This window comes from Lycium barbarum, chromosome 12 (assembly GCF_019175385.1).
Source record: "Lycium barbarum isolate Lr01 chromosome 12, ASM1917538v2, whole genome shotgun sequence".
NCBI classification, from domain to species: Eukaryota; Viridiplantae; Streptophyta; class Magnoliopsida; order Solanales; family Solanaceae; genus Lycium; species Lycium barbarum.
In genome coordinates, this window is record NC_083348.1 from 100396386 (window position 1) to 100412018 (window position 15633).

At 36.0% G+C, this 15633-nt stretch overlaps 2 protein-coding genes across 2 annotated transcripts; one reads left to right on the plus strand and one right to left on the minus strand.

The window, feature by feature from the left end:
- Positions 1-4841: 4841 nt before the first annotated feature.
- On the minus strand, positions 4842-7434 carry LOC132623339 (glucan endo-1,3-beta-D-glucosidase 1-like). Its single transcript, XM_060338082.1, has one exon. It carries the CDS (start codon positions 7100-7102, stop codon positions 5006-5008), a length of 2097 nt encoding a protein of 698 aa, XP_060194065.1. The 5' UTR covers positions 7103-7434; the 3' UTR covers positions 4842-5005.
- Positions 7435-9408: 1974 nt separating this feature from the next.
- LOC132624731 (uncharacterized) lies at positions 9409-9955 on the plus strand. The gene is made up of 2 exons (XM_060339462.1): positions 9409-9662; positions 9772-9955. The coding sequence occupies exons 1-2, from the start codon at positions 9409-9411 to the stop codon at positions 9953-9955; spliced, it is 438 nt and encodes a 145-aa protein (XP_060195445.1).
- Positions 9956-15633: the final 5678 nt, after the last annotated feature.

Here is a 15633-nt window from a genome sequence, read left to right on the forward strand (position 1 = left end):
AAGTTTTGAATATTAAAATACTAGTAGTTCTATAGTTGTCTTCTTTGATCTTATTCTTTTTGTCAGTTTATAACTGTCATTGTCTATGGAACAAAAAATGGAGTATATACGTTGCTATTAACAGTAACTTATGAGTCACTAAATTTACTCCCTAATTACCGGGCACCCGTGAATAGAGCTACGTTTTCTTTTTCGCGTGCTGCTTAGGGTCTTTCACCTTGTCCTTTTTTCTCTTTTCTGCTTTTCTTTTTCCTTTTTTTTTTTTTTTTTTTTGCTGTAGAGTTTAACTTATGGAGTATATTCAACTGTTCGTAAAAGATAAGTCTATATACTTCCCATAATAAATGAGATTATAGCATTAAAAATAAGGTAAAAACTTATTGCCTGCTGTTTATATCAAATAATATTGCTTTATCGTGGTTAAGTAGAAAGACAAGTATAGAATATGTTTTAATAAATTATGGTTTAGCAGTAAGAAGACTATAAGTTAAGATATGCGATAGGAGTATGTATTTATCGGGTAGAATTTACATGCTGCTGCGACGTTACAGAATAACGTGGGAGTTTCGACTTTGAAGTCTGAATTAACCTGTTAGAATACCATAAATTAAAGTTTGTTGAACTAACGAGAAATTAATGTTTTACTTGAACAAAGTAAAGAGTGGAGCGGGTGAATTTTGCACGTTGATGTTGAAAGCAAAGTTGATTTCCTTTTTCATGACCTATTTTTTGTCATAGACTAGACTTGTGACTTCCTCCTCCTCCTGAAATTATAAATATTAGATTTTGTTTGGACTATTCAAACAAATTTTTTGCTCAAACCCTTTTCTCCAAAAGATTTTCTGTAAGAAACTTTTTAACATAACGTTTTTATATTCTCTTGTATTTACAGTCAGGTTCTAATTTTCTGATTGAAGAAACCGGTCAAGTGAAAGCTCCATTCTGATATGATATAATCACTAATCACTATCTATGGCATGATTATCATACTTCAACAATTGAAGTATATTCAAAATATACATTCCATTTCGTCTGTAACAATTAATTAGCAATAAAATTGAATGTCAATTTGTAGTTTGTGCAACAGAAAATCACCGAACTACTCGTCAAGTAGAGGTTGCTGTGAAAATATCTTCATGCCAATGAAAATGACATTATTTTCTAGATAGTATCTTTGTTTACAGTTGTATTCCATTCTCCTTTTTATTGTAATCGCATCAATAATTTTTAATTTGTTTGCTAAAAAGAATGAAAAATTTAGTTGTTATTGCTTAGTTGAACAATTCTCACTATCCTATTCCTGATGTATGGACCAGTTCCTATAATCGACTGCAGGGGGCGGCATACATGGCTATTCTTCATAATCAAGTATCCTTATAAAAACATTTTTCACTGAGAATATTAAGAGTTGGTGATGATTGTGGTTTTCTTCCCCTCGAGGATTTCCACGTTAAAATTGTGTGTTCTTTTTCGTTATCATTGCATAATTCTTGTTCTCTCTTAACACATCCAAGATCTCCTATGGAATATAAAAAACTTAAAAAGAAAAAACTAGTAATGAGCGTGTGTACAAATATATCAAAGCGTGCAAAAAACTAGTAATGAGCGTGTGTACAAATATATCAAAGCGTGCACGACATCTCTCTCTTAGTAATTTGACGAACATTTGGAGAAAAAAAAGATAGTAGAATTAAACCCACTCTCTAATCATCTGTAATTGCTAATTCTTTTTTCATGACGAGTAGTATGAAGTTTGAGTCAATGCCAAGAGTTCAGATGGCACCTCTCTTCTTTTTGTTGTCACTTCGCTGGAGATATCACACGCTGTCCACCAAACCATGATTAAAAAATGAAATTGAGATGCAAACACTTCAAAGAATAATTACAAAACACATCAATATCAACAGATCTCCCCCAAAGAAAAAACTAATGCTTTAAAATGCAGCAAACATGGCAGTTACACCAGAATTCAACCATCTTGGTATATAATATGTCTAGTCACAACCAGGCAACCATAGGAACCAGCTAATGTTTTACGTTGGCTCCCTGAGAGCCTACTTTTTCTTGCATCAAAAGGTTACAATCAAACTTATATTTGTTACAATCTATATAAAGGGAGATGAAAAGAAGAAAGGTTTTGTACTGATCATCTTCTTCTTCAATAGGAGGCAACATATTTGCGCGCAGTGGCGACGGAGACGGCTTTCTACAAAAGGTGTCATCCAACATTAATTCGCCGATAACATTCATTAAATACATAGGATTAAATAATGCAACATAAGCATCAATACGGGGAAAATGTAAAGCCTTGCCACTACATTTTTTGACTCAATCACATACACAAATCGAGTTGTTATAATTAGGGTTGGGCATAAATACCGAAAATCAAAAAATCGAACCGAACTTCAAAAAATCGAAACCGAAAGAACTAAACTGAACTAGTTTGCTTCGGTGTTTAGTGCCCACATTCAAAAAACCGAAACCAAAATAGCTGAATCGAAGTTTGATAAAATCGAACCGAGGAACCGAACGCCCACCGTAGTTTATTCTCATCTTGACAAGTATATTCTCTCACATTTGATGAGAGCTTGGAGAAATTAGGAGCTGCATTGATGTAAAGGCTACTCGAACCAATTTTTTCTTAATAGTTTTAATTATTTTGCCATTACTTGGTAGGACCATATTATGTGAAATCAACTTAGAGTTGAGATACTCTTAGGTTGATTATAGTTTTTTACTCTTGCAAAGCGTAGTTATTCATTTTGTAATTGATTTCGTTATTTTCATTATTAATAAAAAAAATCTTTTTGATTTCAATTTATCAGTTTTGTGTTTTATTACTTTTGAGAATATGAATTAGTGTAAATGGAATCGCCTCTAATATCATATCAAAAAACCGAAACCGAAAGAACCGAACCGAACCGAACTAGTTTGGTTCGGTTTCTACCTTCAAAAAACCGAAGCCGAAATAGCAGAATCGAAGTTTGATAAAATCGAACCGAAGAATCGAACGCCCACCCCCAGTTGACAGAACTGCTTGTGCAAAATTCTGCCTACAATACTGTTTGCACGAACAGACTACGTTAGGGCTGGGCATAAATACCGAAAACCGAAAAATCGAACCGAAACTTCAACAAACCGAACCGAACCGAACTAGTTTGGTTCGGTGTTTGGTGTCCATCGTAAAAAAACCGAAACCGAAATAGCCGAATCAAAGTTTGATAAAACCGAACCGAAAAATCGAACGCGCACCGAAATTTAATACATTACCCAAAAAAAAAAATAGTCCAGGACCATTAAGTTTAAAGCAAAAAAAACTCAATTGTAATAAGTCCTCTTTTACATTTGTATCCCTAATTTTCCACTTCAATTGAGAAAATCAAATATCCTTAACAAAGAAAGGTAACTAGGATGTGTCTTTAGGATTAATGTATGTCCTTTATGTGTTTTCTTAATTATTCTTACGATATGTATATAACACCTAGTAATCCTATATCATGATTATAGTTTTTTGTTCTTGTGTATCCTGTTTGTTTGATTTTGATTTAAATTTATCAGTTTTATGTTTTATTGCTTTTGAGAATATGAATTAGTGTCAATGAAATCGCTTCTAATATTATATCAAAAAAACCGAATTGAAAAAACCGAAACTGAACTGAACCGAACTTTAAAAAACCGAAACCGAAAGAACCGAATCGAACTAGTTTGGTTCGGTGTTCGGTGTCCACCTTCAAAAAACCGAACCCGAAATAGCCAAATCGAAGTTTGATAAAACCGAACCGAAAAAACGAACGCCCACCCCTAGACTACGTAACCCAGTGAGAATCAGCCCATTTGGATCCATAGGGGGTCGCTCAAGTGGCTTAGTGGATAACTGCCAATTGTATAGTATCTAGAGAGTTCAAGATACGTTAAGAAGCAGAATTTAGCAGCCACAAAATTCTACCTAGGAACTCTAGTGATCATGATGCACATTTGGAAAAAAAAAAAAAAGACAGCCCGATACACTAATCTTTCGTTATGCGCGGGATTCGAAAAAGGGTCCACAAGGGACTATTGTACCAGCATCATGATGCACATTTCATGTATATAAAAAAAAAAGCTTAATGCATATGCGACCCCTAAACTTACCTTTTTTTCTATTTTGGCACCTCAACTAAGTGTTGTTCCTATTAAATCTCTAAACTTGACCTCAAGTGTGTCTATCAAATACAATCTAACTTACAAAGCATGTATGGTGAATTTCTTTTTATTTTTTAGTCTTGCTTGTGAATGTCAACCGCATCCTACGTGGAAAATTCAACTAATTAAAACATCTCACCCATTTTAATTATACACATTAGATAGGAAGAAGTGTGCTACTGTGTTATACAAGTGAAGAACCACCACTTAAACCAATCAAATAACAAAACTGGAAAATAAGAAATCAAAATTGAAAACTAAAACTGAAAACTGAAACTTATATCTGGAAAATAAAAATCCAAAACTGGAAATGAAAACTCGAAAAATCAAAAACTGAAAAATAAGAAACCAAATCTGAAAACTAAAAAACCAAAACCAAAACTAAATCGCTGATGTGTATAATTAAAATGAGTGAGGTGTTTTGATTGGTTGAATTTTTCACTTAGGATGCGAATTGACATTCACACCCAAGGCTAAAAAAATAAAACTCACCATATATGTTATGTAAGTTTGACTGTGTTTGATAGACACACTTAAAGCCAAGTTCATGGGTTCAATAGGAAAAACACTTAATTGAAGTTTCAAAATGAAAAAAAGGAACAAGTTTAGGGGCCGCATATGCATTAAGCCAAAAAAAAAAAAAAAGCTTCAAAAAATGGTCCAGTGTAAGAACATGAACTTTGTGACATTGGTCATTAAAAACATTGATATTCTATCTGTTACACGAATCATATTTATTGAGGTTAACAAATTGAAGTGTTCAACCCATCAAGAATAACAATCTAACAAGCATAAGTACTGAACCTCTAAAATTTACTGCTGATCATTTTCTGCTATGAATCCACCACAAAAGATTTGAGAGTGAATTGCCATCATCATGACTGCTTAGGTCCATAACTTTCTTTAGAGCTAGCTTATTGCTATAAATTGCTTCCAAGGCATAAACAAATCCTTTCCAACCTTCCTCAGTCCTGTTTTTGGGTATACTAGTGAGTGCCCATTTCACAAGCTCCTTCACATAATCAACATCAGAAAACAAAACCTCTGTGATTGGCAACAATGGTAGAACTTGAATTCCCAGCCTAATGTCTTTCCTCTCAGACGGAGCAAACCAAAGAATGCTGTCTCTTTTTCTAGACCATAAAATACCAACCACCTTATTTTTCTTGACAAAACTCGGTGCATAGATTTTGTTGTCTTTTTTTACATGCCACCAAGTCTGTGCTGACAAAATCTCAAAGGCAGTGAGAGTCGATCCAACCGAAACAAGATCGGCATCTCCATACGCAGACCCCATCAAGGCTGCTGAATAATATGCATTAATAGCTTCACTTGAACTCTCTTGATTTCTCCCAAATGGAAATTCAGTCAGCCCTGCAGCCCAAGAATGTAACATCCACAAGTCAAAACACCTGAGACGCGTGTAATGCTTGTTCTCCTTGGGTCCCAAGTTCGTGTAATCTTCCACTAAAGAATAGGCTTGCTTCTTGTACTGCTTTCCCCATTGAGGGTCAAATCTGGTAAGCACAGAAATGGCATACACAAAGTATCCCAAATGAAAATGATGGTCATTGTAAACTCCAAAACCGAAATCAGCTGTTGTGTCATTTATCCCTTGTTTAGTTACAAGGCCACCCCATTTCCCGTCATACAAGAAGCCATTAGCACCAAATGTTCCATTCAACCAAGGCTCGATCGTATCCTTCAAGTATTGAACAACAACTGGCATTATCTTAGGATAAGAAACCTCTTCTGAAATCAATGCCAATCTTGCTGCTCTAGCAATCAATTTCCCATAAAAGTAAGACGATGTGGTGGATATGTTCGATGCATTCAAAGTCTTAACATCTTTACCAAGTGCATGAATAATTTCAGGGACTGATTTTTTATTCAAACCTCTAAACGAATGCCAAGATACCGGGATTCTCTCTGTTTCCAGCTCCCACGTCTCGCCAATTACACCAACGAGCTCACCATCCATGCTTCTATACTTGAAATCCTCCAAAACAGTTACTGAGGAATCTGCTTTCGAAAGAAGTCGACAATGGAGAGGGTGAGCCAGCATAAGCAACTTTCCTTCACCTTTCACATCCCATTTGTATTTAATACCAAAAGACCTCAAAGTGGCACTTCCAGACACAGGATAACCCGAGCTATACTGATCAAGGATTTTCTCAAATTTGGAATCAGAATTAGTCAAGAAAGCAATCCGAATTACACCCGAGAACCCACCAGACTTGATGGTGGATAAATTATGAGTCAAATAAATCGGAGAACTTGCATAAAGTATCCATGTTTGACGATTTAGGAGTCTGATTGTGTACTTAGTAAAAGAACTATCACAATAGAGTTTACGAATGGGATGAACAGTTGAGATTGAAATGGAAGTGTGTCCATTGACAGCAAAAGTCAAGTAAGGACTACCTCTCACCAAAAAGAATCTAAGGTTACTTGATGGTAAGTCCAAAGTAACACTAAGATCACTATATGATGAGATTATGTGGCGTTGCTTTGGGTTAGGATTCTTGAAAGCAGATATAGTTAAATCGGGGCAAAAAATCTGCTCTAATAAGGCAGAGGTAATGTTCTGAGATGGATAAGAAAGGGAAATGGAAGAGTTAGCTGAACGGATTAAATAAGGTTGAATGTACTCAGGCTGGTCACCATTCTTGAGTACAAAATTTTGGAAAAATGAATTAGTGGGCAAAGGGGTGGAAACAAGCTTGCTAGAAAAGTAATCTGATGGATTAGGCAAGACTAAAGATTTTGCTTTGGAGAAGACAAATTGGTGATTGTGGGATTTTTCATCTGTGTTTGAGTGTGAAGTTAAATGAGCATTGTAACCATGAACAAAAATGGAAAGTGTATAAAGCAGTAAAAGTACCACCATTTTCAGGGAATTTTGAGTGTTAGCTCCCATTTGAGATGATTGTTAAACAGATTCTTGGCAGACCCTTTTAATATTTGGCTGCTGGGTTTACGGTTTACTTTAAAGGGAAGGTGGACATGTCTAGTTGACTGTTAGCTTAGAAGAAGCATATAATTTGGAACGTGACATCGTCGTGTTTCATATTTCACATTTCTTTCCTTCTTTGAAGTGGTCAAGACTAGCTGGCTAGCACCAGCTTGTGCTTAACAAGTGGGGCTGAAAGTCCAAGATTTTTGCAGATTTTAGTGACCAACGGGGGAAAGAAAATGAAGAAAAAGAGGAGAACAGAAGAGGGACAGGGGAAGGATACCGGGTAATTGCTTTGTTGTGTAATTAAAGTTGAATGCTGCACTTAATTATAACGTTACAGTAATTCGTACGGAAGGAAAATATAGTGACCGTTACTAACAAAGATTTGTTTGGGCCTTTGGGTGCTAAAGTCAATTTCCAATTACGTAACTCTCATTGGATGGAAGAATGTGATTATTTTAACAGTGAAGTTGGTGGGGCTGGTAATTTACATATGGGACAATAATTTAAAAGACGAGGCCATATTTTATTACCATGTCATAATCAGAAAGATAAAGATCTAGATTCTTAAGGCAACGGGAAAGAAGGAAGACCAAAGAGTATAATAATGTCTAGTTTAAGAAAGGGCTTCAAGAAACGGTAGGTTCAAAGTTGCTACCTAAAACAAACTATCCCTTTTTTGCCTGTCAGATGCCAGCTAAAACAAGAGAAAACGTAACCATATTAATAAGTATAAAACTATATGTATTACCAATTAAATGTGTAACTTTAAGGCTAAGTACTGTAAATACAGAATGCAGGTAACTATATTTTCCGGTTCTTGGTGAACGGTTGTATTAAAATGTTGAGCAAAATTATCAGGCTCCGTTGACTGTCACCCCTAGCCACATCATGTAGGCTGCGGTCAACGTGTTTCATTTTCGCATCACATGATTCACACTTGTGAAAAATGGTAATCTAGTGCGTCACTTTTTCTTTTTTAATCAAAGTCAATGAGAATACCTCTAGAACCATACAGAACAAGCTGACTTTTTTTTTCCCCGGCAACAAGCTGACCGAATAAACTAAAGATTAAAACTTATTTGGTGGGTGCAGTCAACTGTTTAGGAGATGCATTAGAGCAAAATTCATCCCCTCCTGTCTACTCTCCAACTTAGAATGACAGAGGCTTTGGCGTTGGATTGAAGTTGAAGGACTGATTTGGCACAAGAAACTTGTGAAGTATCGGATGAAGAATCGAGTTATTCAAGCTACAAGAATGTAACCAAAACATTTGGCTGCTAAAAGCTGGTTAGTGTGACACTGAAGATCTCACTGCAACATTGATAGTTGCAGAATATTGACAACTTTGCAAGGGTGCCACGAAGAATAGAAGAATGAAATATCTGTTATGAAATATAGTAAATATAGAGTATGGATGTCCACTACACAAATATAATGCCTCTTCCATTATCTTCCACCATTTTAATGGTTCTTCCATTATCTCATATATTGAATGCATATGTAGCACTATAAATAGAGGCATAAGTTTTCATATGGGATATACTTGAACACATTTGGATGAATAAGAAATCTCTCCTCTCTTGTCTCTCTATTTCTATTGTGTTCATCATTTACTATTGTGACTCTTTTAGCTTCATTTTATAACACGTTATCAGCACGAGTCTCTAACTTCATTACCGTCGCTCCAATCACTCCAAGTTGAATCTACTTTTTCATCTGGTATGCGTTTTTACCACCCTTCTAATATAAGTTATGCAAACAGAAAGTTAATTAGCTTCTAAGTCATCTGCCAATTCTATTTTTATGCAAATATTTTTGTACCATACATTTGGTCTGTCAATTGATATTCCGCTGCCAATTCGCTTTTAGTATTCTCATGAAATAATAAATCTTTATGTGCTATAGTAGTAAACATTTAACAGTTAACAACACTAATATGGTAATTTTTATAAAACAGTACTTTAAATATATATATTGGTTGGTGGTTGTGGATTAGTTGTTCTTTTAATAAGACCATGATTATATGTTACTGTTAATTTGATTGGGTTATATTGACTACAAGTTTGAGAGAAGAAACAGGTTGTTTTGTGAAAAAATTAAAAAAAAAAGTATTGTTTGAAAAAAAAAATGTTTTTGTGAAAAAAAAAAAGGAAGGTATTGTGTTTGTAAAAAGTATTGTTTTGTGGAAATTAAACTTACTATTTTTGAGATTATGTTGTTTAACTGTATCTAACTCAAATATTTCTATGATAGTTTTGATCATCATGTCGAATTTGTCGAAGCTTGAGTTTGTGGCACTTGATATCTCGGGAAAGAATTACCTATCATGGGTACTTGATGCTGAAATTCACCTAGACGCCAAAGGTCTTGGTGCCACTATTACTCAGGATAATACAACATCAAGTCAGGACAAAGCGAAGGCAATGATTTTCCTTCGTCATCATCTGGATGAAGGATTGAAGGTTGAATACCTGACAGTGAAAGATCCACTTGAATTGTGGACTGGTTTGAAGGAAAGGTATGACCACATTAAGGTAACGGTATTGCCCAGGGCTCGTTATGAGTGGATTCACTTACGGTTACAAGATTTTAAAAACTGTATGTGATTATAACTCTGCTGTCTATAGAATTACTTCCCAACTGAAATTATGTGGGGATAATATAACTGACGAGGATATGTTGGAAAAGACTCTTACGACTTTTCATGCCTCCAATTTGGTATTACAACAACAGTACCGTGAAAGGGGTTTTAAAAAGCATGCTGATTTGATATCATGTCTTCTTGTGGCTGAGCAGCACAATACCCTTTAATTGAAAAATCATGAAGCCCGTCCCACTGGAACTGCTCCATTCCCGGAAGCGAATGTGGTAGCAACACATGGCCCAACTGAAAGAAGACAAAATAATCGAGGCCATAATAATGAGCGTGGGCGTGGCAGGGGCAAGGGACGATATAATAATCGTCGTGGTGGTGGTCACCATAAAAGGGAGAACAATATGGGTTATCAAGGCAATCCTTCAAGGAACAACTGTCATCGTTGTGGTTTGAAAGGTCACTGGAAAAATGAATGTCGGGCGCCTGAACATTTTGTCAGGCTTTATCAAAATTCCTTCAAAAGAAAGTCAAATAGAGGTGGTGCCTCTTCTGCTAATGCCCGGGTGGAGTCACACATGACTTTTAAAAATAACGATGAGGCAGGGCCTTCACGAAAATATGATGATAATGTTGAAGCTAATTTGGCTGTGAAAGATGATGATTTTGATGGGCTTGATGATATTACTCATTTGGAAGTTGAAGACTTCTTTGGAGATCGAAATTGAGATTTGATCGTTTCACTGGGGAATGTGTTATGTTATTATTTTTATTTATGTGTTTTAAGTTGTCTTTATGTTGTTTTATTTTCGAGAAGTACTTAAATTCTCTATGTTGTTTTATCTTCTGGATTAGTAATTAAGTTTTATATTGTTAGTTTCCGTATTTCTTATGATGTATTTTTGTTTTTATGAAGATAAATAAAATTCCTCAGTCTTTAATTGGATCCGAGATGAGTAATAGAGATATGTGCCTTTTGGATAGTGCTACAACTCACACTATATTAAGAGAAAAGAAATATTTCTCTCATTTGGTTATGAAAAGGGCTTGTGTTAATACAATATCTGGTAGTACAAAATTAATTGAGGGCTCTGGAAAAGCGACCTTATTACTACCTGGAGGAACAATATTGGCCATTAGTGATGCACTATATTGCAGCAAGTCTCGAAGAAACTTATTAAGTTTCAAGGTTATTCGCCAAAATAGTTATCACATTGAGACTGCCAATGAAGGAAAAGTTGAGTGCCTTTATATTATTACAATGAAAGCTGGGGAAAAGTTTGTGCATGAAAAATTACCCGCACTTTCTTCCGGGTTGTACCATACAAGTATTGGTGCGGTTGAAACACATGTTGTAGTAAATAAAAGGTTTAATGATTCTAATGATTTTATCATTTGGCATGACCGGTTGGGCCATCCCGGTTCTAGTATGATGCGCAAAATAATTAAGAATTCACATGGGCATACTTTGAAGAACCAAAAGATTCTTCAATTTAAGGAATTCTCTTGTGCTGCTTGTTCTCAAGGAAAATTGATTATTAAACCATCAGCAACTAAGGTTGGGATTGAATCCCCCGCATTTCTGGAACGTATACAAGGTGATATATGTGGGCCAATTCACCCTTCATGTGGACCATTTAAATATTATATGGTCTTGATTGATGCATCTACAAGATGGTCACATGTGTGCTTATTATCAACTCGCAATATGGCTTTTGCGAGATTGTTGGCTCAAATAATAAGGTTAAGAGCACAATTTCCAGATAATGCGATAAAGAAAATTCGTCTTGATAATGCTGGTGAGTTTACATCTCAGGCCTTTAATGATTATTGTACGGTCACGGAATAACAGTTGAACATTCGGTTGCTCATGTTCATACTCAAAATGGTCTGGCAGAATCAATGATTAAACGCCTACAATTGATAGCTAGACCATTGCTAATGAGGACAAAACTTCCTGTTTCGGTATGGGGACATGCTATTTTGCATGCAGCAGCACTTGTGCGTATAAGGCCAACCAGTTATCATGAATTCTCCCCATTACAATTGGCTTTTGGTCAAGAGCCAAATATTTCCCATCTTCGAATTTTTGGATGTGCGGTATATGTTCCAATTGCTCCACCACAACGCACAAAGATGGGTCCCCAAAGAAGGTTGGGGATATATATTGGGTATGAATCTCCTTCAATTTTAAAATATTTAGAACCGATGACTGGAGATTTATTTACAGCAAGATTTGCCGATTGTCATTTTGATGAATCAGTATACCCAACATTAGGGGGAGAACATAAGCAGTTGGAAAAGGAGATAGATTGGAATGCATTATCACTATCTCATTTAGATCCTCGAACAAATCAATGTGAGCAAGAGGTTCAAAAGATGATTTATTTGCAAAATGTCGCAAATCAACTGCCAGATGCATTTACTAATCTTCCAAGAGTTACTAAATCTCATATTCTAGCTGCAAATACTCCAGTTCGAGTTGATGTCCCGGTAGGACAAACGGTTAATGCAAATGATTCCAGGCCACGTCTGAAACGTGGTAGACCAATCGGTTCCAAGGATAAAAATCCTCGAAAAAGAAAAGAAATAAATGATCAAGATGATCATCCTGTGAGGGAAATTGCTCAAGAAGAGGCCCGAGACATAATAAATGATAAGCCCACAGAGAAGGTCCAGATACTGCAAAATAATGATAGTGAAGAGATCTCGATAAGTTATGTCTCGGCGGGGAAAAGGTGGAACCGAAATGATATTGTGGTCGACAATACTTTTGCATATAATGTTGCTGTTGAGATAATGCAACAAGATGAGGATCTTGAGCCAAAATCTGTTGATGAATGTAGACAGAGAAATGATTGGCCAAAATGGAAGGACGCAATTCAAGAAGAATTGACTTCACTTGAAAAACGTGAAGTTTTTGGACCAATAGTCCGAACACCTGAAGATGTCAAGCCAGTGGGGTACAAATGGGTGTTTGTGCGAAAACGAAATGAGAAAGGTGAAGTCGTAAGATATAAAGCACGACTTGTGGCACAAGGATTTTCGCAAAGGCCTGGCATTGATTATGTGGAGACATATTCTCCTGTGGTGGATGCAATTACCTTTAGGTATCTAATAAATCTGGCAGTTCGTGAAAAGCTTGATATGCAACTGATGGATGTTATCACAGCCTATTTAGATGGCTCATTGGACCAAGAAATTCTTATGAAAATCCCTGAAGGATTCAAAGTGCCCGAAGCATACAAAAGTTCGCAGGAAACCTGTTCAATAAAACTTCAGAAATCTTTATATGGATTGAAACAATCAGGGCGGATGTGGTACAATCGTCTTAGTGAATATTTGCTAAAGGAAGGATATAAAAATGATCCTATTTGTCCTTGTGTTTTTATAAGAAGATATGGGTCTGAATTTGTCATAATAGCTGTGTATGTTGATGACTTGAACATCATTGGCACTCCTAAAGAGCTTTCAAAAGCTATAGAGTGTTTGAAGAAAGAATTTGAAATGAAAGATCTAGGTAAGACAAAATTTTGTCTTGGCCTACAAATTGAGCATTTGACAAATGGAATATTTGTCCATCAATCAACATACACTGAAAAGGTTTTAAAGCGCTTTTACATGGATAAATCACATCCGTTGAGTACCCCGATGGTTGTGAGATCGCTTGACATAAATAAAGATCCATTTCGACCTAAGGATAATGATGAAGAGCTCATTGGTGATGAAACTCCATATCTAAGTGCAATTGGGGCATTGATGTATCTAGCCAATAATACCCGACCAGATATATGTTTTGCAGTAAGTTTATTGGCAAGATTCAGCTCCTCCCCAACAAAAAGACATTGGAATGGTGTTAAGCATATATTCAGATATCTTCAAGGAACAATTGATCTGGGATTATTTTATTCTTATGAATCCAAGTCAGATATGATCGGTTATGCAGATGCAGGATATTTATCTGACCCACATAAAGCCCGATCTCAAACAGGCTATTTATTTACATATGGAGGTACAGCTATATCATGGCGTTCAATGAAACAAACAATAGCTGCCACTTCTTCAAATCATGCGGAGATAATAGTCATTCATGAAGCTAGTCGGGAGTGTGTTTGGTTGAGATCAATGACTCAACATATTCAGGAAATGTGTGGTTTTATTTTGAAAAGGGATATTCCAACTATATTGTACGAAGATAATGCTGCATGTATTGCTCAACTGAAGGGAGGATACATTAAAGGAGATAGAACAAAACATATTTCACCAAAGTTCTTTTTTACTCATGATCTTGAAAAGAAAGGTGAGATAGATGTTCAACAAATTCGCTCGATCGATAATTTGGCGGATCTGTTCACTAAAGCATTACCAACCTCGACATTTGAGAAGCTGATATACAAGATTGGAATGCGTCGTCTTCGAGAATTAAAGTGATCTTTTCATCAGGGGGAGAAAATACGCGCTGCACTCTTTTTTCCTTGGTCAAGATTTTATCCCATTGGGTTTTTCTGACAAGGTTTTTAACGAGGCAGCAAATAATGTGTAACGAGGCACATATATGGACATCCAAGGGGGAGTGTTATGAAATATAGTAAATATAGAGTATGGATGTCCACTACACAAATATAATGCCTCTTCCATTATCTTCCACCATTTTAATGGTTCTTCCATTATCTCATATATTGAATGCATATGTAGCACTATAAATAGAGGCATAAGTTTTCATATGGGATATACTTGAACACATTTGGATGAATAAGAAATCTCTCCTCTCTTGTCTCTCTATTTCTATTGTGTTCATCATTTACTATTGTGACTCTTTTAGCTTCATTTTATAACAATATCATGATGTAGCCACTGAGATGTAGTTTTCAGCCATTACATTCTGCCCACTGTAATCAAATATCTATCAAGACTATCATTAAACAACGACGAGATGAGCTAGAAAGATTTAAATAGCAATCTAACTAAAACCTAGTATGGCAGAAAGAAGAAATGCATTGTTCCAAGGCTACGCAATGCATATGCCATACAGTATGGCCGATAAAGAGCCAAACATCAGATATTAGAGGCAATATGTTTCCACAACAAATACTTAGCAAGTATGATTCGAGAACAATATCAAACTAAGCTCCAGGCAATACCCATTCAACTAGCTGGTCAGATTGTATGTAGCCTTTTACAAAAGCCTTTCCAGACTGACAAATTCCCAAAGCCTGAATCTGGCACCAGGCAAAACAAAGATATTCTACTGTGTACGCCATGCAACTAACTGAAGCAACCAAGTGAAACTTCTGTTCAGAAATACATACCCGTATACAGTTATACAAGGAAGAGGTCTTTTCTACAAGAGAAATAAGCAGCAACATAACACCTTTGCTTATGGCTTCAACGTGATCAGGACATATATACAGAGAACCAAAACAAAAATCAATTAGATCAACCATGCACACTCCTCTGATAGAGAAGACAATATACACGCAATTGAGTACCCGAAAATATCTGAGAATGACATCCCAGAATCCAAAAAGGCGTTACAGCATCTTGCGTCTCAATAGAGCCAACATATAATACACTGGTCAATTCACAAGCCATAAGCAGAGAACGCAAAGGCAGGAAAGAAGTTACATCATCACCACAAATTCAACAGATATTACTCCTTAGTCATCAGCAGTATTGGTATCTCTACTCCCAACTGCGAGACACACATGATGTACATGCGACATATTAAAAGTCAGCAAGTTCTCCTATCAGACATTTTAAACGCGGAAACAATCAACAGTCGCTGATTAAACAGCAATTACACAGTGTAGCTTTAGTAGATTATGAACCTGAAGGTGACGGTTGATCTAGTTTTTCAATTGAACTATCAAATATCTGGTGCATGAATGTACTTAGG

What these genes read in the sequence shown, in the direction of transcription:
- LOC132623339 (XM_060338082.1), bottom strand. Translation starts at nt 7,102, where the DNA reads ATGGGAGCTAACACTCAAAATTCCCTGAAAATGGTGGTACTTTTACTG.
- LOC132624731 (XM_060339462.1), top strand. Translation starts at nt 9,409, where the DNA reads ATGTCGAATTTGTCGAAGCTTGAGTTTGTGGCACTTGATATCTCGGGA. An exon ending in TGGACTGGTTTGAAGGAAAG is followed by an intron (nt 9,663 to 9,771) that starts GTATGACCACAT and finishes TGCTGTCTATAG; the next exon opens with AATTACTTCCCAACTGAAAT.